The 22,231-nt window shown below is 39.9% G+C and overlaps 2 protein-coding genes across 2 annotated transcripts; both read left to right on the top strand.

The window, feature by feature from the left end:
* Window positions 1-345: 345 nt before the first annotated feature.
* Window positions 346-9,144, top strand: LOC139410114 (disabled homolog 2-like). Its single transcript, XM_071155557.1, has 10 exons — window positions 346-362; window positions 721-836; window positions 2,527-2,672; window positions 4,765-4,863; window positions 5,602-5,733; window positions 6,009-6,092; window positions 6,256-6,303; window positions 6,513-6,575; window positions 6,755-6,824; window positions 8,668-9,144. The coding sequence occupies exons 2-10, from the start codon at window positions 740-742 to the stop codon at window positions 9,072-9,074; spliced, it is 1,146 nt and encodes a 381-aa protein (XP_071011658.1). The 5' UTR covers window positions 346-362; window positions 721-739; the 3' UTR covers window positions 9,075-9,144.
* A 1,150-nt stretch (window positions 9,145-10,294) lies between these two features.
* Window positions 10,295-21,280, top strand: LOC139409079 (FYN-binding protein 1-like). The gene is made up of 15 exons (XM_071153762.1): window positions 10,295-10,380; window positions 16,563-17,214; window positions 17,575-17,671; window positions 17,867-17,964; window positions 18,204-18,241; window positions 18,392-18,417; window positions 18,665-18,800; window positions 19,072-19,234; window positions 19,388-19,677; window positions 19,945-19,949; window positions 20,021-20,084; window positions 20,268-20,430; window positions 20,659-20,689; window positions 20,836-20,876; window positions 21,086-21,280. The coding sequence occupies exons 1-15, from the start codon at window positions 10,378-10,380 to the stop codon at window positions 21,127-21,129; spliced, it is 1,851 nt and encodes a 616-aa protein (XP_071009863.1). The 5' UTR covers window positions 10,295-10,377; the 3' UTR covers window positions 21,130-21,280.
* The last annotated feature ends 951 nt before the right edge of the window (window positions 21,281-22,231 follow it).

Here is a 22,231-nt window from a genome sequence, read left to right on the forward strand (position 1 = left end):
TGTATGTGTAATATGGGAGATGGACTTCAATATTCCAATGTGTTTTTCAGCTGACCACCTGACATTTTCATTCTATTTAATACATGGTAAGACTGGCTTAGCATTGCTACACCAGTTTAGCCCTTATGACCTTTCGATTGTTACTTCTTTCATTACTGATGTCAATATCACCTGAGAGATTATGCTGTTGGTGGGAATTACAGCAACTCCGTTATAGAGTTCCAAAGTATTTTATTGCAACGCCAGCGGATGTTAATACATCACCAGTGAGGCATCTTTCTGACCTTTGGCTCCAAGACATTTCACACGGCTTTGAGGCTCGAGTCGAGCCAAAGAGTAGAAAGGAACAACATCCTTAGCAGGTGAGATGTATGTCTTTCTCAAAGCTTGGACAGGGAGAAAGAGATTTACATTGTTAAATGACTAATGAAAGGTTTTTCCTTTAATGAGGTTTGTTGAAACGATCCTTCGTGTATGTTTATATTGCAAATGTTCTAATTACTTATAAGTACAGCTATCTACTTTCAGCATTTACCTAGACTGAATTCATTTTCCCAATCTCTACTTTTTTGGCAATGTCCAGGTTTCGTTCTAAAAATGTGAATACCCCAGTACACCTAGCATAACGTGTAGCCTTCCACTGAATTACATATTATGTGTTTTTGAAGCAGATTGAGCTTCTCTCGTAATATCTCTATCCCCCATTACATTTCTAAACAGTTGCAAGCAGCACATCATTATGGAGACAGACCAAGAGGCTTGCAAGGCAGCTGCGAGCTGTCCAGCTCCAAGCCAAGGACCCGTCAAGACTGGCTGGCTGTCCTCCAACAAGAGGGGTAAGGGACTGTGTCCATTCTAAGTATCATGGGTCCCATCTACCACTGCTGAAATTAATCTAGTTTCTTCTGGAAAGTAATTTACCAGAGTAAATAGATGTTACGTTTTTGTCCTGAAATGTATTTTTCCATTACTTCTGGCAGTTAGCATGCATATTATTACTGAATATTACATAATACTACTTGAATGCTTTACCTAGTAGTAGGGTATTTACAAGAGGCTGATAGGTGGCTCTTTAGATTAAAAAAACGGATAAATTACTGGTCTTTGATGGTTCCTTTCCTTTCCGGGACACAGAGTTAAAATTAGTCCTTTACTAAAAAACTATCAGTGGAGATTCTAAACTGTGTCTGGCAAACTGGCCCTGAATGTCTTAAAATCAACATCAAATCAAATTTTATTGGTCACATTCACGTGATTAGCAGATGTTATTGCGGGTGTAGCGAAATGCTTGTGCTTCTAGCTCTGACAGTGCAGTAATATCTAACAAGTAATATCTAACAAATTACACAACATATACCCAATACCCACAAATCTAAGTAGCAATGAATTAAGACTATATACATATGGACGAGTGATGTCAGAGCGGAAATGACTAAGATACAGCAGAATAGTATAGAATACAGTATATACATATGAGATGAGTAATACCAGATATGTAACATTAAGTGACTAAGATACCATAGAACAGTATAGAATACAGTATATACATATGAAATGAGTAATGCAAGACATGTAATCATTATTATGTGACTAAGATACCATGGAATAGGATAGATAGAATACAGTATATACATATGAGATGAGTAATGCCAGATATGTAAACATTATTAAAGTGACTAGTGTTCCATTCCTTAAAGTGGCCAGTGATTTCTAGTCTATGCCTATTTACTACAATGTTTTTTTATTCAATAACCTCAAAAATATGTTAAAAATTAACCAATAAGAGCAAAGTTTGTTTTTATAGAATTGAATAACTTTTGATGAGTTAGAATTTTGTGCTGCCATAAAATGCCAATTTGATCATTCTCACAAATACATGCTCAAAAAATGTGTACTTGACAGTTCTATGCAACCAATGTTTTATAGAATCCTCAAGTCTTAGTAGAATATGGTACAAAGTTGCTAATTGGCTATAATGCTAAAGTTGTCTGTAATGAGATTTGAACATGCAACTGTTGGGTTGCAAAGTTGGGTTGCCAGAGTTTCGAGATATTTGTCCACCCATCCACCCTGACCAACCACCCTACTTTCATTTTTGCCTTAAGTAACCTTCTGCCTTAAATAACCTTCTGCCTTATGCAACCATAGCAAACGTAACATATCATACTAATTTGAGTGTCCCAGATTGTCGTTTACTATGTTACATCTAGTCTATGAGACCAGGCTGGTTAAAAATCCAACCTTTGTCACAAATACACTCTCTCTCACCCATAAACAGGTAATTGCTATTCCAGGAAGCATGAAAATAAAACATTGACTACTAGGCTACAAGGATTGTCAGGAGCTCTCTCTTGAATGAGCCAAATGCTGCCTCAGCATCAGCATAGACACTATAGTACTCACTGTCTGTGGGAGCAACCACTAACTCCCTGACTGACTCATGTTGTGGTGGGTTAAGTCCAATGGCCCTGTGGTTAGTTCCACTGTCTTCCCCGTTATGCCTCATTTACCCCCTCATGTTCTCAGGCCCCCCAGTAACCAAGCCTCCATCTGATGGGACCTCTCGTTTCCAAGGAGACGGAGTTCGCTATAAGGCCAAGCTGATTGGCGTGGACTACGTCCCAGCAGCCCAGGGAGACAAGATGTGTTTGGACTCCATGATGAAACTCAAGGTAGAGCAGACTGTGGGAAAGAGGCCACTCTATTTCTTACTGTACATATCCATTTCAGGAAGTAGCGATATTAGATGTGTCCTCAATCACTAGAATGAGGACGTTTTGTGGTCATTTAGCGGCAGGTATTATATGAGAAAATTATGTTCTGTTCGTTTCCAAAAATATCTTCTCGACAGCTAGTCTTTCTGGTGTCCGACACATAATGAAAAAGACATCACAGACAAAAACATTTTACAATTCACATACATTTTAAAACATTCACATAGACATTAAAGACACACACAAACATATATATATATATATACACACACACACACAGTTGAAGTCGGAAGTTTACATGCACTTATGTTGGAGTCATTAAAACTCATTTTTCAACCACTCCACAAATTTCTGTTAATAACAAACTATAGTTTTGGAAAGTCGGTTACGACATCTACTTTGTGCATGACACAAGGAATTTTTCCAACAATTGTTTACAGACAGATTATTTCACTGATAATTCACTGTATCACAATTCCAGCGGGTCAGAAGTTTACATAAACTAAGTTGACTGTGCCTTTAAACAGCTTGGAAAATTCCAGAAAATTATGTCATAGCTTTAGAAGCTTCTAATAGGCTAATTCACATCATTTGAGTTAATTGTAGGTGTACCTGTGGATGTATTTCAAGGCCTACCTTCAAACTCACTGCCTCTTTGCTTGACATCATGGGAAAATCAAAAGAAATCAGCCAAGAACTCAGAAAAAAATTGTAGGCCTCCACAAGTCTGGTTCATCCTTGGGAGCAATTTCCAAATGCCTGAAGGTACCACGTTCGTCTGTACAAACAGTAGCAGCCGTCATACCGCTCAGGAAGGAGACGCCTTCTGTCTCCTAGAAATGAACGTACTTTGGTGCGAAAAGTGCACATCAGTCCCAGAACAACAGCAAAGAACCTTGTGAAAATGCTGGAGGAAAAAGGTACAAAAGTATCTCTATCCGCAGTACTTCTTGGAGAAATGTCCTCTGGCCTGATGAAAGAAAAATATAACTTTTTGGCCATAATGATGATTGTTATGTTTGGAGGATAAAGGGGGAGGATTGCAAGCTGAAGACACCATCCCAACCGAGAAGCACGGGGATGGCAGCATCATGTTGTGAGGGTGCTTTGCTGCAAGAGGGACTAGTGCACTTCACAAAATAGATGGCTTCATGAGAAAGGACAATTATGTGGATATATTGAAGCAACATCTCAAGACATTAGTCAGGAAGTTAAAGCTTGGTTGCAAATGGGTCTTCCAAATGGACAATGACCCCAAGCATACTTGCAAAGTTGTGTCAAAATGGGTTAAGAACAAGAAAGTCAAGGTATTGGAGTGGCCATCACAAAGCCCTGACCTCAATCCTATAGACAATTTGTGGGCAGAACTGAAAAAGTGTGTGCGAGTATGGACGCCTACAAACCTGACTCAGTTACACCAGCTCTGTCAGGAGGAAGGGGCAAAAATTCATCCAACTTATTGTGGGAAGGTTGTGGAAGGCTACCCAAAACGTTTGACCCAAGTTAAACAATTTAAAGGCAATGCTACCAAATACTAATTGAGTGTATGTAAACTTCTGACTCACTGGGAATGTGATGAAAGAAATAAAAGCTGAAATAAATCACTCTCATTCTCTCTTCACATTCTTAAAATAAAGTGGTGATCCTAACAGACCTAAGACAGGAAATTCTTTAATAGGATTAAATGTCAGGAATTGTGAAAAACTGAGTTTAAATGTATTTGGCTAAGGTGTATGTAAACTTCCGACTTCAACTGTATATATACAGAGCTGGTAACTGAGTCAGGTTTGTAGGCCTCCAAATTTTCTACATTTACTTAAAAATTACTTGTGTCATGCACAAAGTAGATGTCCTAACCGACTTGCCAAAACTATATTTTGTTAATAAGACATTTGTGGAGTGGTTGAAAAACTAGCTTTAATGACTCCAACCTAAGTGTATGTAAACTTCTGACTTCAACTGTATATACACAACTAAAGGCATACCAATTTACATTCACATTTTTCTCAATTGTGTGTGTGTTTGTGTTTGCATGTGGGTGTGAACACAGGGCCAGGAGGTGGCAGGCAGGAGCCAGGGACGACACAAGCAGAGGGTGTGGCTGAAGGTGTCCATTACTGGTGTGAAAATCTTAGATGAGAGGACTGGGGTAAGTCAGTGCTGATACTGCAAGACTCCACAAACAGAGTTTAATGGATATATATTTAGAAATAACTGCCCTTTTTTCCAGCACGCAAATGTATATTTATGAAAAATAAGTGGGAGGCCCACAGAAGATAGGATGGGATACTGTCCAGGTAAACTGAGAGGATGTAGGGCACTAAACTAAGGGCTTTAATGTCTCTCTTAGGCACGATAACATGAAGCAGGACATAATCATATCCTATCAGATTTAATTATGAGGAATGGGATTGAGTTCTGGGAAGATATTTTTTTTTTATTAAAAAAGATTATGGACCTAATCCAGATTTGTTGGGATATGTAATGCTGTAGGTAATATTGTGGGCACATTGATATTATAGATAATATTAAGAACCATTTCAGAGAAATTGCTTCTTTTTCAATTGTATTATTTATTATATATCATGAAAAATTACCATGAGAGAAACCAGCCTTCTGCTATTTTGAGGTACAGCATATCAATAATAATGTTTGAAAATGACAGATAGTGACCTTCAAATTGCTACCTTGTCCTTTTCTCTTGAATGAACTAGTACATTCTTAGGATGGCAGAGGGCCATATTAGAACACTAACCTTCGCCTTTACACGGATATAACCACTTTCACCAAGAGGTGCTCTCTAGTTGCAGACGACACGATGTTTACATCGCTGACTGTCTGGCTGCTATATTCATTCCACTGTCGTCCCATTGTGTTCACAATATAGGTTGTGGAGTATGACCACGAGAGGGGGAAGATAAACTCCCTGACAAAGGATGAGTCAGACCCTAGAGCCCTCTCCTACATCTACGATCATGAAGGCACCTACACTCTGTTCTACATCAAGATGGCCAATTTGGTAAGGGGTTTTGATCTGATCCAAAGATTCAGAGATGATCCATAATCGCAGTAAATACATATCTTGTTAGTACAGTATATTAATTATGAGCATGTCTTTTGGACATGCACCATAATTCTGTCTGGAATTCAATCATTTTCAGGATTTATAGAAGATTTCAACTCAGCACTTTCAGAAGTGTGTTTAATTTGTACAGCAGTGCAATGATTGAATTCTTGGCTAAAATCCTATATCAAATCAGAAGTGTAATTGACTTTTGGTTTCTTATGGAACAGGCTGACCCTGTCCTTGATGATATCAAAGAAGTCTGCCAAACCCCAGTAACACAAGAGGACCAAGAGGTCAATAAACCAGTAGAGGTGAGGACAAACTACACTTACTGTTGTCCAAAGGCTTGTATAGGCAATTTCTTCTGCTAACCATTTTAGGGATGTCCTGGTATATATACATATGTAGTCTCTATAATGGCCTGGGTGCCTTTTGATAACAATCCCTTGCTTCTCAATTATTATGTGTCTCTAGAATGCTGTCGCCTTACTGCTTCTTGATGAGAATATAGCTTCTCCAAAGGTAAGGAGAGCGAGTAACTGCAGAAGGCCTCTTCCTAATATGGAACAAACCAATGTTGTAGTTTTTGTATGGTAAAACCAAGTTAGATAGATTGAGAAATCATTTTATTGCATACTCAAATATTCTAGCTACTGTACATCATCTCAATTGCCAACATGAGATATTTAATGAGATCATCTTTGGACATAATGTTAGCTTCTCATTTGAAGGGCCTGGATGACTTGGAAATGTTAAATTCCATGCCTAGCTCTCCGTCAGGGCAACCAAAGCAGGTAATGGACACATTTGATGGTCTTTTATCAATTTGAACTATTTCTATGGTTTTATATGGTAGGCCTAGGCAAACCCACCAGTCATTAACTTTCAGCAGGTGGCAGACTTGTTTTTTGTGAATGTTACATTGAGCAGCGATGACAGAATCCTGTCTACTTGTTGTGGTTTGTTCCCACAGATCTCATCCAGGGACGAGCTGATGGACATCTTCTCTTTCCCCAGTCAAAACTCTGCCATGAATCAACCAGGTGAGTTATTACCCAGCAAACATATCATGGTTCCCTATAATTTCTCAGAATGTTAACGCTTCAAAAAGATACAAGTGGTAAGCTAAAAAACTTCCCAGATGATAGAGGTTTCCAAATATGTTTGTATTACATCACTAATATGTCACCTTTGATATAAAGAAAATGCAATGAAGGGGCAAATCTGACAAGTATCCTAGTTTTAGAAAGAACTTTCATGGGATATTCTAATGATAACCGTTGCTGCCTGAGGGCTATGTTGGGACTCAACCTGGTCTCAGAACATTTCGTATTATTCTGTACATAAATCCGAGATATACATTTAGTATGATATGTTATGTTTCGTATGGTATGTATTAATTTGTTGATGTCTATCAACCATTTCATATGATATGTTATGAATTACAATTCGCATTATATGTTAAGAATTAGAAAAACGTACAATATGCTACAAATTAGCTAAACGTACTATATGTTACTCATTTGAAAAACGTATGATATGTTACGAATTCTAGCTAGGTGCTAGGTGGCCAACGTTAGCGAGGCTAGGGGTTAGGATTAAGGTTAAATTCAGGAGTTTAGTGTTAAAGGGTTAGGGTTAGGAGAAGGGTTAGCTAAAAGGATTAGGGTTAGCTAACATGCCAAGCAGTGGTGGAAAAAGTACCCAATTGTCATACTTGAGTAAAAGTAAAGATACCTTAATAGAAAATGACTCTAGTAAAAGTGAAAGTCACCCAGTAAAATAGTACTTAAGTACTGGTTTTACATATAGTTAAGTATCAAAAGTAAAAGTATAAATATTTCAAATTCTTTATATTAAGAAAACCAGACAGCACCATTTTCTTGTTTTTTAAATTAACGGATAGCCAGGGGCACACTCCAACACTCAGACATCATTTACAAATTAAACATGTGTGTTTAGTGAGTCCACCAGATCAGAGGCTGTATGGAGGACCAGGGATGTTCTCTTGATAAGCAGGTGAATTTGACAATTTTTCTGCCCTGCTAAGCATTCAAAATGTAACGAATACTTTTGGGTGTCAGGGAAAATGTATGGAGTAAAAAATACATTATTTTCTTTAGGAATGTAGTAAAGTAAAAGTTGTCAAAAATATAAATAGTAAAGTAAAGTACAGATACCAAAAAAAAAACTACTTAAGTAGTACTTTAAAGTATTTTTGCTTAAGTACTTTACACCACTGATGCTAAGCAATTGCAAAGTAGCTAAAAAGTAGTAAGTGTTTGAAAAGTTTCTAATTAGCTAAAATTGTCTGTGATGAGATTCAAACTCCCAACCTTTGAGTTACTAGATGTTCGCCCACCCATCCACCCCGACCAACCACCCTACTGTTGCTTTTGTCTTAAGTAACCATCTGTCTTATGTAACTATACCAAACGTAACATATCTTGCTAATTTTATAATCCCGGATTTATATTTACTATGTTATGTTTAGTCTGAGACCAGGCTGTGGGACTACACTACAACATTACCTAAATTCAAGGAATGTTGACTGTTTGCTGGGTAGTAACATTGGAATAATAAAAGTCATATCATTGGCATTGTAACATGGCTTCATTTCAACCCTTGACTCATTAAGAATTTAGGCAGAATTCGAGATGTAAATATCCATCCAGACCACCACCACTAAACAACCTGCTTCTCTGACATACATGTTTTAAGATATGTCCACATTGTAAGCGGACAATAATTACATTCTAGTTAATATGCCCAGCGCAATAATAGACTCTAATCCTATTTTTTTAACCGGAAAGTGTAGCGTGGACATAACTAGCATCACAAGGAGAATACTTTGCCACTTTTAATATACCTTCTGATTTCTTCAAGGATCTCCACAGTCTCTGTCAGTTCCTCAGATATTTCCCACCTTCCCTGGTCAGCCGATCGCTGTTGCATCATTCATTCCACCTCCTGTTTCAATACCTTGGTGTCAGCAAGGGCCCCTCCCAACTCTCTCACCCAGCTCAAATGGATCCTGGGGGGCTCCGGCCCCCTGGCCTTCCCAGCCCAACATGACTGGATGGATCCCGGGGCCGGGTGGCATGATGCCCCATGGAGGCCCCCTGCTGCAGGGGTACGGAGTGAACCCACAGCCAGGGGTTATGTGGGGTCAGAACACAATGAGCTTTCCCACCTCTGCCCCAAACTACACACCCTACAGGGCAGAGGGACTCCAGCAGCAGCCCGGCTCTCCTACCACCACAACAAACCAGCCCAAGGATGAACTGGCTTAGAGAGCCAATGAAATGTCCCTGTTGTCTTCATGTCTGTATGCTTGGCATTGTCAGGGTCGGATTACAGAACGGGCACGCAGGGCACGACCTTCTATGCCCCCTGATGTTCCGGGGTCCCCAGATAGCATATTATGCCAAAATGTGTAGAATTACAGAAAATGTGCTTTAAAACTGCAACCTTTTCTCTCCGCCTCATGGCAAAATGTGAACAATGGCATGAGATGAGCTGTAAAACAGAACATTCTTCTCTCTGACCCATGGCAAAAAGTGTAGAATTGCAGGAAATTAACTTTACAACTGCAAGATTTTCTCATAGCCTCATAACACAAGGTATAGAATAGCATTATAAAACTACACATTTTTTAAGGAAGTTAGCAGTTTTCCTATTAAAAAAAATATCTGGATGCCCAAAATGCAGTAGTCCGGCCCTGTGCGTTGTCTTTCAGTACTTAGTAGTGCCTTTTCCATATGTATGTATTCCGTATTCCATTCCGTATGTATGAATCTGTTTACTAGGGTGCAGTTCTACATTGCTTTTGATAATGTACATTTGTGAATTTGAGCTCAACAGCAATTATATCTGTAGATTGTTCAGTAGACTTTACTTTTTTTGACAGGATCATTTAGATGAAGAAGTAAGACGAAAATTAAATTCAAATGCTGTAGTTTTGGAGGGATCTCACAGAGCTGAACTTGTTTACAATTCTGAGAATTCACATGAAAGACAAATTTGACATTATTTTAAAATGTATTTTCTCCATCTATGTAAACAAGATAAAGTGGTTATGTTTTTGTTCTAGAAAGTGAATTCCATGCATGCTGTGGGTCTCATGATGGGATTAGTGTTCATAAATAAATAAAAATCATGTTTGTGTAGATATTTAAATCAAGTAATGAGGTTTGAATAGATTTGAGTATCTCAGCTCCATTTTGGATTAAATGGGTATTAGGCCTACTGATAATGTAAAGAGAAAAAAAAGTACTCGTTTTTCAAGAGGGACATACACTTTGTAATGGTAATCATATCAAAAGTCATGGAAATAAATTGTGTAATGGATTTCATAATAAAAATGCATATTTTATGGTAATATACTCTACAGATTCATCATCTTATGGTCTAAATTAACTCTTCCAGTAGCCTTTTTGTCACCCCCATCTATTTCCTGATTTAGCATTGGGGATATCCAATGAGAAACAGACCGAACAATATAGCACAGCATGCTTGAATGGCACCCAAAATACGAGTTCAACATGGACCACTTAATTTTCATCTAAATTGGAGTTAACCTTCAAACGGACAAAGATGGTAAGATATCACTTAAACATTGATGAAAAGATGGAGAAAAACATGCAAAAGATTAATACTATTGGACAGCCTATACATAGGCTATAATAAAATGGGGATATAAATTTTCTGCAGCATATTAATGGCTACGTTTACACAGGCAGACCCAATTCTGATCTCCACCCAATTATTGGCCATTGGTCAAAATACCAATTAGTAGAAAAATATAAAAATCGGGCTGCCTGTTTAAACGCAGCCTTTGTAGCGCATATTCTCACTTTCTCTGTAACCCGTCACGGTTTCATGTTTTTTTTTTCAATTATCGCGCTTCTACAAATACCTTCTTGTGATGGAGTTTCGATGTCATGGCATCCATGAACCACGTTAAACTTGATTTTTTTTTTTTTTTTACATCTATCTCTGTATGGCAGTGGTCGCCAACTGGTAGGTCGCGGTCGACTGGTTGATCTCCAAGACATGTTTAGTAAATCACTGAACATTTCTGTAAAAAACAACAACGATAAAGCCTTTTTTTTATTGGTTTCGCGCTGTTGGAGGTACGTGTACTTGGTTCAGCAGCAGCCCTAGTTCCGGGAAGGCAAAGTTTTCCCATTTTTATCCATTTCATGTCTGAGGTAGAATTCCGCACAGAGAGCAAGTCAAGTGCAACTATAGGCCTAACGCTGGCCAATCAGATAGCTCAGATCACCTTCTGCACAAGTTCCTCAAGCCATAGACTGTAAATATAAACCTCGAACGCACAGCAAAGCTGATACTGTGATATTTCAAAACGTGTAAAGCCATGATTAGAGAGAGACTCAACGAATACAACAAAGAGCTGCTGTTTTTATGAGTAAGTTCATGTTTAAGTTGTTACTGTCAACTTTGTTCAACACTTGTATGAATCATAAAATGCACTTCAGACTGACCATCAGATCAGTCCATAAAAAAAAATATTATTATGCTCACTTGGATGTGTCTCATAAGTAATACAACAAAATATATAATCCCATTGTGATCATAGACCTACAAATGATTAAATATAATTTCAAAATGGTCTGAGAAGAACAATATTGGCAGGACAATTCAAGTATAGCCAATATGCAGTGATAATGTATTGGCATTGGCGATTTTAGCTTGTATATCTTGGTGGGGCAAACTCAATAAAAAAATACTGACAATTGAGATGTACAAACTATGGTAAAAGGGGATGACGAGTGGATAAGAGGCAATTCATAATTTCGATTCAGACAGTAATGAGCGAGCTAAGACAGACGTAGTCAATATAACTATTTTTTCAGCACTTTTGAAATTTAAATTCAGAACATGGACCGTTCTTACAGTATTCTCCCTGAACACCAAGTCAGAACCGTAGGATAAATAATGGGGACATATAAGCAGACAATGAAAGCTCTTACAATGTTCGATGAGGACATTTCTCTAAAACAGGCTATAGGCTAGGCTACATGTGCACCACCAAGTCAGAACAGTAGGGGGAAAGTGACCAAATTATTAGGATGAGGCACATGGGCTACTAACAGTTTACTACACAACATACACTTAGTATGAATTTCTTAGCTACAGTATACACACAGTTGAAGTCGGAAGTTTACATACATTTAGGTTGGAGTTATTAAAACTAATTTTACAACAACAAACTATAGTTTTGGCAAGTCCGTTAGAACATCTACTTTGTGCATGCCACACGTAATTCCAACAATTGTTTACAGAAAGATTATTTCACTTATAACTCACTGTATCACAATTCCAGTGGGTCAGAGGTTTAGATACACTAAGTTGACTGTGCCTTTAAACAGCTTGGAAAATTCCAGAAAATGATGTCATGGCTTTAGAAGCTTCTGATAGGCTAATTCACATAATTTGAGTCAATTGGAGATGTACCTGTGGATGTATTTCAAGGCCTGCCTTCAAACTCAGTGCCTCTTTGCTTGACATCATGGGAAAATCAAAAGAAATCAGCCAAGACTTCAGAAATAAAATCGTAGACCTCCACAAGTCTGGTTCATCCTTGGGAGCAATTTCCAAATGCCTGAAGGTACCGTGTTCATCTGTACAAACAATAGTGCGCAAGTATAAACACCATGGGACCACAAAGCCATCATACCGCTCAGGAAGGAGACATGTTCTGTCTCCTAGAGATGAACGTACTTTGGTGCGAAAAGTGCAAATCAATCCCAGATCAACAGCAAAGGACCTTGTGAAGATGCTGGAGGAAACAGGTACAAAAGTATCTATAGCCACAGTAAAATGAGTCCTATATCGACATAACCTGAAGGCTGCTCAGCAAGGAAGAAGCCACTGCTCCAAAACCGCCATAAAAAAGCCAGCCTACAGTTTGCAACTGCACATGGGGACAAAGATCGTACTTTTAAGAGAAATGTCCTCTGGTCTGATGAAATAAAAATCTAACTGTTTGGCCATAATGACCATCATTATGTTTGGAGGATAAAGGGGGAGGATTGCAAGCCGAAGAACACCATCCAAACCGTGAAGCACAGGGGTGGCAGCATCATGTTGTGGGGGTGCTTTGCTGCAGGAGGGACTGGTGCACTTCACAAAATAGATGGCTTCATGAGGGAGGGAAATTATGTGGTTATATTGAAGCAACATCTTCAAGACATCAGTCAGGAAGTTAAAGCTTGGTCGCAAATGGGTCTTCCAAATGGACAATGACCCCAAGCATACTTCCAAAGTTGTGGCAAATGGCTTAAGGACAACAAAGTCAAGCTATTGGAGTGGCCATCACAAAGCCCCGACCTTAATCCTATAGACAATTTGTGGGCAGAACTGAAAAATGTTGTGCGAGCAAGGAGGCCTACAAACCTGACTCAGTTACACCAGCTCTGTCAGGAGGAATGGGCTAAAATTTATCAAACTTATTGTGGGAAGCTTGTGGAAGGCTACCCGAAACGTTTGACCCAAGTTAAACAATTTAAAGGCAATGTTACCAAATACTAATTGAGTGTATGTAAACTTCTGACCCACTGCGAATGTGATGAAAGAAATAAAAGCTGAAATAAATAATTCTCTCTTCTATTATTCTGACATTTCACATTCTGAAAAGTAAAGTGGTGATCCTTACTGACCTAAGACAGGGAATTCTTATTAGGATTAAATGCCAGGAATGGTGAAAAACGGAGTTTAAATGTATTTGGCTAAGGTATATGTAAACTTCCGACTTCAACTATATCTCCCTGGTATATTACATCATTTATGCAGCAGCATACAAGACAATTTTGGACTCACCTTGTTGTGCTGTGCCCACTTGAACAGGAAGGTGGCGCGGCGGTCCTTGTGGACAAATTTTGTTATCAAACTTTCTCATCAAAGTCTGGCATTCTTGGGATTGATGGTGCTTTCAATACAGGTGAGAATGTTTAAAAAAAACAAGGTTGAATCATGACATCAGTGATCTTCAGGTCGGAGCTCTAGAAATAGTTGGAATTCTAAGTTGGATGACCGTTCAAAACGTATTTCCCAGTTGGAGCTCGTTTTTTCCCCCCGAGTTCCCAGGGGTCTTGAACTCACTGAAGTCTGAGATTTCCCAGTTCTGAGTTTCCTTGGAGTTAGCCACCGATTCCTTCCAAACCACTCATTGTTAAATTTGCGATTTCCAACTTGCTGTGTGATGTTTATGTCCAATGGCCGATGAGCACCACTACGTTTTCTTTATAATTTCTCTTCATATGACAAGGATTGAAAAGGATTTGCCAGTAGATTGTCGACGTGATTCGGTGTAGAGGGTCCTTCCGATGACTGCTTGTCTAGCTTGCTAGCTAAGATTTTGAAAGTATGATGTTGACATGATCGGTCCAATCAAAGCTATGGTAGCTTTAACGTGATTTGACGTCATTTTATCTGTGGCCAATGACTTTGAGCCTTCTTGGATGGTAATTTCTAATGTAACTCGATGGTAGCACCCAAGGTGCTTGAATTTTTGAGCTCTCCCTGTAGATTCTGCGGTGACATAGTGTCCCAATGAGTGACAGAACACTGAGCCAATCACGGCGCAACTAGAGAACATTAGCTCCAAAAATAAAATTATAACAGGAGTTAGTTTTATAATAATAAAAAATGATTGAGTTAATAAAGCTGCATTGCTTTCTTGAGTAAGGCAGCTCCAAAATGCAAGTGTTTCAGCCTAGCTCAGTGCTTTCTGTGGTGGTGGGGCAGCCAGCGGAAAATACAGAGCGTAGGTAGGGGTTGATAACAGGTGGGGCATTGTCCTGAATGATGGGTCGCCACTGTGTATTGGGCATAAACCTCATTGCTACAGAATTGTTTTTAATTGGTTAATGTTGCTTAGGCTTAGTTTCATGTTTGAAAGAAATCTGAGCGGTAGATCCCGGCTTGCATTTTGACTTAGAAAGGGATCTTGGGGACCGCTGTTATATGGTAAAGACGAAAGAGTGACTTTCACATGCTGCCTACTCTGTGATACAATCATCACTTGTTTAGATGAGCCATGATTAATTTCACTGTTCTCTGATTCAGTTAACAAATCCAACTTACAAACAATGCCGCAGGTTAGAATATACTTTATCTAGATTTAGGTAGCTAAAGAACAAAATAATGTCCACTATAAATTGATCATCAGGATGTAGTGTGGAATAATCTGCTTTTCAGTTTGTAAATGACTCAATTAAGTGGAACATTTCAATTTGTACTCAAGCCATTTGATTGGTTGTTATTTATCTGTGTAAAAAGTAGTGGTTCAGTCAGTGATGAGAGGAATCATTGATATCACCAGTTAATTATTTACAATCAGCATACTTGTAACGAATACGCAAGTCAGGAAGCAGGTGCAGAAGGTGAGGGCATACTGTGGCAACCTTGGACCTCTCGGTGGTGGGGGCCCCTGTCTGATGGGCGAAATAAAGATAGCACTGGAGTAGGAAGTCCCGTCATATTTGTCCGGGAGACAATAGGGCATCGCTGACCTGGGCGGACTGCTGGATGAGCTGGGGGACTGGCTCGCTGGGACGAATCGGTGTAGAGGGTCCTCTGCTAGTTGGAGCTGAATCCTCTCGGGTATTGTCGAAGGTAGTGGAGAACATGGAGGACCTCATCTATTACCGTACCCAGTTGAGCTAGCTGGTCATGGTGTTGACGGGCGACCATCTGGGAGATATCCTTAACTTCTGCTGCTTCCATATTTTCGTGAGGCAGTATTCTGTATTGTAAACACAAGGAGTCAGGAAGCAGGTGCAGAAGGTGAGTTTAATAATAATAAACATGAAGATAATATAAAACAGGAGAAGCGTACTGAACGTAACCAAAACGAATACTGCCTGATGACAGAGGCTACTGAGGGCTATTTGAAGGGAGAGTAATCAGAGCGGTGATGAAGTCTAGGTGTTTGCCAGGTATGCACAATTTAAATAGATCTCCTATTTAATTATATATTTGTTTAATCAGGTTTTTATTATTTGGAAACCAATTTTGCTTTAGCCTTTATACACCTATGCCATACACAAACTACACCTATATTTTAATAATATAACTCATGTGAACTCTTTCAGACAATTTTGGAATGTTCTATCTAGAGGCAATGCAAATGTCAAAGGGCACGCAGTTCTGTTTTGAGTAATCAAGTGCTCGAGAACAATGCCATATAGGCTCCGTCTGTTGTGGTACAGAGACAGGTCTTTCTTATTTCCTCTGCGTGTCCCAATAAAAATATCAATAGCAAAACATGCACCTCATTGGCCCACTTATGACTGCGACTGCCATTTCTATGGCAACCACTGCAGAGGGATACATGAGGTTCGTAGGTATGTGGTTGTAGTTACTTCCTGCATCTCTTCATTGTTTCATTCTTTTAACCCTTAAATCTGCAAAGATCTCCCAATTCTTTCAGAGGTAACATTGATCATACAAGTGCATTGTCTGTGACAATCTGACCTACACTTGATAGCTGTGCCATGACCTCCATCTCAGAACATCTGCCCTAACTGGTTATATGGTAGTTTGGCTTGCATGTGACATGTGGTTTGGTTGCACCTACCATGTTAAATGTCAGTAGACCTGTAGTGTTTAGATTATTTGAAAGATTCTATTGAATGGATGTGTAAAGAAAGAGAGGTGTGTGGGGGTGGTTGCTCTGGTTTTGTTATTATTATAGCAAACTTCCTGCTTACGAACTAAGCAGCTCCATTCTCACCTTGCTCCATCTGTTTCAGGGGGAGAGTGTGGATGTTTGTGCATTGAGGGCCAGGTTCCATGCCAAGGCTGACATGGCAGGTAGTCGAGACAGCACTTCTCCAAAACCTCCACTGCGAGGATTTGGGAGAGGAGGCCCGAGGTTGGCAGACGTCAGTGTTACAGCAAATGGAGGGGTCCGAAATAAACTCATGCTTATGGTTCCCACACCACCACTTCCTGGATCAAGCTACTCCCCGGACCTTCAGAGGCTACCACCACAACATGTAAGGGCTGAACTGGAGGGCATGTCCACCAGCCCCGAGCCTCATAGTGTCTTCCACCACCTTCCACCATCACACCGACCCCACAGAGCCGCCAAGGAGCTACCCCTACCAGCATCCCCACCGACAAACATAGACCAACAAGGCAGGGTGAGAGTCACTGGGGAGCTTCTGCAGAACATGATGCTGAAGCATAAGGGAGTACACCCCGGCCCTACCAAGCCGACGCCCCCCTCCCTGCCCAGCCAGAGAAATCTTACAGGTGTGACCCCCCTGAGAAGGGCCCTGCCCCCTGAGGCTCCCAGCCCTATAAAACCCAGACGGCCCCCTCACATCAACCTGCAGGCCCATCAGAGAAGCACCAGAGCACCACACCTCGCAGGGCAACCAGGGTTAAGGAAGACTGACGGTAAGCAGCTTGATCTCCAATGAAAAAGCACCCCCTCCATTACAAGTGTAAAAGGGGAAAACTGACTAAACACATGTATGGACTTACTGTAAGCAGCATAGTAGCACAGGAAAGTCATCTGTTCATTTACAACCTATCAAGGTCAAGTATGCTGTGCACCTTAGCTGGTTACTAAGTTAAAACTTCTACATATCTCTCTCTAAAATATTTTTTCCCCCTAATATTCTGTAAGAAATGAATGACGAAAAGAGGTGCTCAGACTGCCGCTGCAGAACACTGCCCTGTAATAAATCTGTTCATATTTAAATCATTTCAGACCTACTGTAAACCTAAAGTGCAGGTTGTTTCTATTCTACTCAGGTGGCAGTAGTCAGTCTCTCCCAGGGCTAGTCAGTCTCTCTGGCCCCCCAAGACTTCCAACCAAGCCCAGCAGCCTTCCACGGCAGTGTACCCCAGTGTGAGTGTGTTCACTTGAAATGTCAAGTGTCGAGTGTTAAAGTGATAGTAGGAACCAAGATTGGGAAGTCGTTCTTATATTTTGGCGTTTTTTCCCCCGTTACTATGTAGGCAAATGGTTACTGTACAGGAACACTGAAAAAGGTACATTTTCCACTTGATGTATTATTCCCTCTGATTCCTGTTCTCTCGTTAGACATTTCGAGGATGACCAGGGGGAATATGACGACGTAGGCCTTGATGTGAAACCACCTCCCCCGCCCCTAAATCACCCAGGGCGCTGGGACAAGAGTGGTATGACTGAAAATATTTGCTATTTAACCATGAACACATGCAAGAGATTCACTGGCTATTGTGAATTTAGTGCTGAATCAGGATGACTTGAGTTGACATGAATGTATGATTTACGTGAAAGCTTGTATTATGTACACATACTGTATCTCAATCCATCATTCCATAATGCATGTATTTGACATGTTTATCACTTGTTCATGCATGCCATCAATTGACCTTTTCTGCTATTTCACCCACAGACTCCTGGAATGACAATAGTTCTTCACGAGTAGATGAGGTAAGAACATTCTGTGGGAGCCTTCTGTGTTTACCATCAGTGAGCATTAATGCAGAACACTGCTTCTGATTTACTTCTGAAATACTGTTCCTGAAAAACATGCTTTTCATGACATTTACCTTGAATCTATCTTTTTATTCCTGGCTACAGGGGAGCGATGGAAGTGATGTCTATAAGTAAGTGTAGTATAGCAATACAACTACATATTGTATGTTGAGTTCAAATATATTGGGTTTATGCTTGTCTTACAAGTAGACATCGCAATGCCTGTCATAGCACACTTGTAACAACCCATATCACAAGGCTAATGGAAAACATTTGAATAGTCCCATATCTGTTATAATATGTTTATATGGGCGTAATAGCTGGCCACTGCAAATAATATTACTGACCACTCATGTCTCTTATCTTTTGGAATTTCAGAGGCAATGAACAGGAGGTGAAAAACACAAGTTCTGATAAGAAGAAACAGAAAGCGTTGAGGTGGCAGCAAGAGCAGGAGAAGAGAAATCAAAAGAAAAGACTGGAAAGGGACAACAAATACAGAAAGAAATTTAAGGTGACGCACTACATTTCCATGCGCTAACCAACACAAGTCCAGATATCCCCCCAAACAGTGACCTGTCTGTCATAACTCACTTGCTACATATGAATATCAAAACACGTTTCAGAGTTTGGGATATTCTCTTTATGTTATTATGAGTATTTTTGCTTAATATGGAAATACAGTAATGTATTACAGTAATGTAACAGAGATCTCATTCATCTCTGTAGGTTAGAAACACCACTTTTACAACCCTCTGTATGTATTTACTTTTACCCTTCCACAGCTGGGTACTGGGGACATAGATGTCCTTCACATGGGCAGGGTTCGACACGACTGGCAGGGGGGCAAGCATGATCTAAGTGTTCGGCAGGGAAACAGAGTGGAGATCATACGGGTTAAGAACAACCCCGATGGCAGGTGGCTAGCCCGCACACAGACTGGTACCTGTGAGTAAAACACTATTTAATTCCATAGAACTAAACAGCCCATATTTGTTCCATATTTTATACTAGTTCGATATGTGCTGTGACAACGTTGAAAACCACCCATGTTGTGTACCTAAAGCTACCAAAAGCCAGTAATGAAGTGTTGCTTTGCAGATGGTTACATCATTAGCACGTGTGTGGATGTGGATTATGAGGAAGTGAAACGTAAACTCAAACTGTCCAGAGCGCCTGACCCCTCACTGCCACCACCACCACCTCCTGTCCGTTCTGAAGACAATGACATCTATTATGATGTTGACTCCTCAGGAAACACGAACAGGTTGCTCTCCCACACACAAATATGCAAATGCACCCCCCCCCCCCCCCCCACACACACACACACACACAGAGATGACTATGATGATGTGCAAGGAACATCCAATAACTTCCTCCCTCCACCTCTTGTAAATTAGGTATTTGGCATTTGAATTTAATAGAAAAAAGATGTACTTTTCAGATACACAGGAGGGTTAGTCAATGCCTTTCTCAGTCTGTGGTTTTTCTGAGTGTGGTGTTGCTTTGATAGCTTGCCACATTTGGCCTGTATGTTTACCTAAAACATGAAAATGGAAGTTTGTATACAGTTTAGCTTGTATGTCTGTTGCATAGAGCATGCATTGCACTGAATATAAGTAAAGTAGTTGCTAATGGCTACAAAGAAGAAATAAGAGATAAAGTTGGCTACTGAAATAGGACAAAAACAACTTTTTGTGATCACACAAAAGGATGTGTGTCTTTATGTTCCAGTCTAGATCCAGTAATGAGAGAGATGCTGGAGAAAGACGAAAAGGAATTTAGAAAAAAGTTTAAGGTACATATTTAGCTCTTCTTGCAAATCTTCCAAGAAAAATGTTGAAAATTGGCGTTTGACGCAATTCCTGTGCACGTCCTGAAAAGCTCGATCACTCACTATTAGCCTACTCAACGATGTCATGTCATATGACATATGTCATATAAAAAAAAAGTAAACATAACTTTTATTTTGTTCTGTCAGTTTGAGGGACCGATTTTGGTGTTACACAGCATGATGGTTGACCTGAAAGCAAGCATCAAGAAGACAGGAGGGACGGCTCTAGCTGTGGTTCAAGGAGAGATCCTGGAGGTCATTCAAGTCACCAGTGACAAAAAAGCCCTGTGTCGTAACAAGCAGGGGAAATGTATGTGAATACATTACCTTCTAGTGACAAGTCTGTAAAAGTCAGTTTTATATCTGATTAGGCTACTGGGCTGTGTATGGTCGTAGTACAGCCAACGATACTGGTAACTAACTAAAAGGTTTCCTCTTTTGTCTGTAGTGCAGCCTAATAATCAATAAGAGATTCTAGATACATTTTTCTAGCATGTGTCATTATTCTAATTGTTGCCTCATTTTCTTTCTCTCACAGATGGATATGTGCCCAGGGTTCTTCTACAGGCGTAGGTTTCTTATATATTTATTCAACACAATTATTGGTCGATTATGAATCCAGAATCCCTGGTATTCAGTCACTGGTATCCTGTTTTGCTGTTGACAACTGTGTCATAATATTCTGGTTAATACTGTTTTCAATATTCCTTTTCAGGGAAGGGGATGATGTTTATGACGATGTCGATCATATCACCGGTATGTTATTTTTTATTTTTTTTACATTTTACTGTGGTTTCTTGAAAGGGTGCTACGCAGGAAGAATTACTGTAAATCAAGCTAGTGGAGAGACTACGACGTCATTGTCCTGGCCGGCCCGAATTCCTAGACATGTTTTGTATACTCAGTGAATATGCTTAGTAGAAAAAGCGCAAAACGATTTAACCCCTTTCCTAACCGCCTTACAGATATTTATGACAACGACAATGTCTATAATGACACAATCCACTGAAGCCCTGTTCTTTTCCTGACCAATGTGAATCACCAATACTGGACTAACAGTAATGGTCGTCTTCCATGGAAACACACACTCACTCCCTAAGAATTAAAAGAACAATCGGGGCATGAATGTTGTTTGCGGCAATTTGCAAACTATACTCTATGCTTTGTTCATGGCTGGGATTCTTGAGATTATTTTTTGAAAAATAAATACTTTTTTGTGAATATTTTTGTGTGTTATCATGTGTTATTACTAGAGGCGAAAGAAACACACCTATTTAGGAGAGGTGCTGACTAGCGGAATAGAACACCTGAGAAATTAAAGGAGAGCCGCACTCAGAAGCACACTCAGGAGCTCAGATGCAATATTTTAATAACCTATCCAACGTTTTGACAGACACGCTGTCTTCATCAGGGTATAATGACAATCACTGCGGGGTGACTCGTTTATATAGTGTCAAAGGACACACACAGGTGTCTGTAATCATGGCCGGGTGTGGCCTGATATCATTGGTTAATTCTCATATAGTAAAATGGCATACAAAAAAACATAAATGGATAGCATACGATCATAGATACAATTTTAAACCTACAAACATTTACAATAGCAAAATCACAATAATGGCTTCAGATCAAAGTCTACGTTGAGACCGAAGGTAGTAAGGGTCTTTCAATTAAAGATACGGGTAGCCTCGTTTGAACAAAAAATCCCTCTCCTAGGGAGGGTGACATGTTCGATACCAATACAACGTAGGGACGAACTCGAGTGGTTAGATTCCAAAAAGTGGACCGCAACTGGGTAAGTCGAGTTTTTGCACTTAATGGTGCTTCGATGCCCCGAGATTCGTACTTTTAATTCGCGCTTTGTTTTACCCACATCATTTTTTACCACAAGGACACGTTATAAGACAAATAACTGCCTTAATGGAGCACGTGATAACACCTTTGATTGGGATCTGTTTCCCTGTTTGGGGGTGATTGAAGGATCTACATTTATAACTGCCATTACATTGAGCACAGCCATTACACTTGTAGTTGTCATCCAGTAAGGGCGCAAGAATACGACCAAGGGAGGGTCCGAAAACACATTACCGAAACTGTCATCGGATCTTAGA

This window comes from Oncorhynchus clarkii, chromosome 5, assembly GCF_045791955.1.
Source record: "Oncorhynchus clarkii lewisi isolate Uvic-CL-2024 chromosome 5, UVic_Ocla_1.0, whole genome shotgun sequence".
NCBI lineage: Eukaryota > Metazoa > Chordata > Actinopteri > Salmoniformes > Salmonidae > Oncorhynchus > Oncorhynchus clarkii.

Coding starts and splice junctions, on each gene's coding strand:
- LOC139409079 (XM_071153762.1), top strand. Junction 17,672..17,866: donor CCACGGCAGTGTACCCCAGT/GTGAGTGTGTTC, acceptor TTCTCTCGTTAG/ACATTTCGAGGATGACCAGG. Junction 20,877..21,085: donor CGATGTCGATCATATCACCG/GTATGTTATTTT, acceptor ACCGCCTTACAG/ATATTTATGACAACGACAAT.
- LOC139410114 (XM_071155557.1), top strand. CDS start 740: ATGGAGACAGACCAAGAGGCTTGCAAGGCAGCTGCGAGCTGTCCAGCT. Junction 837..2,526: donor GCTGTCCTCCAACAAGAGGG/GTAAGGGACTGT, acceptor TCATGTTCTCAG/GCCCCCCAGTAACCAAGCCT. Junction 2,673..4,764: donor ACTCCATGATGAAACTCAAG/GTAGAGCAGACT, acceptor GTGTGAACACAG/GGCCAGGAGGTGGCAGGCAG.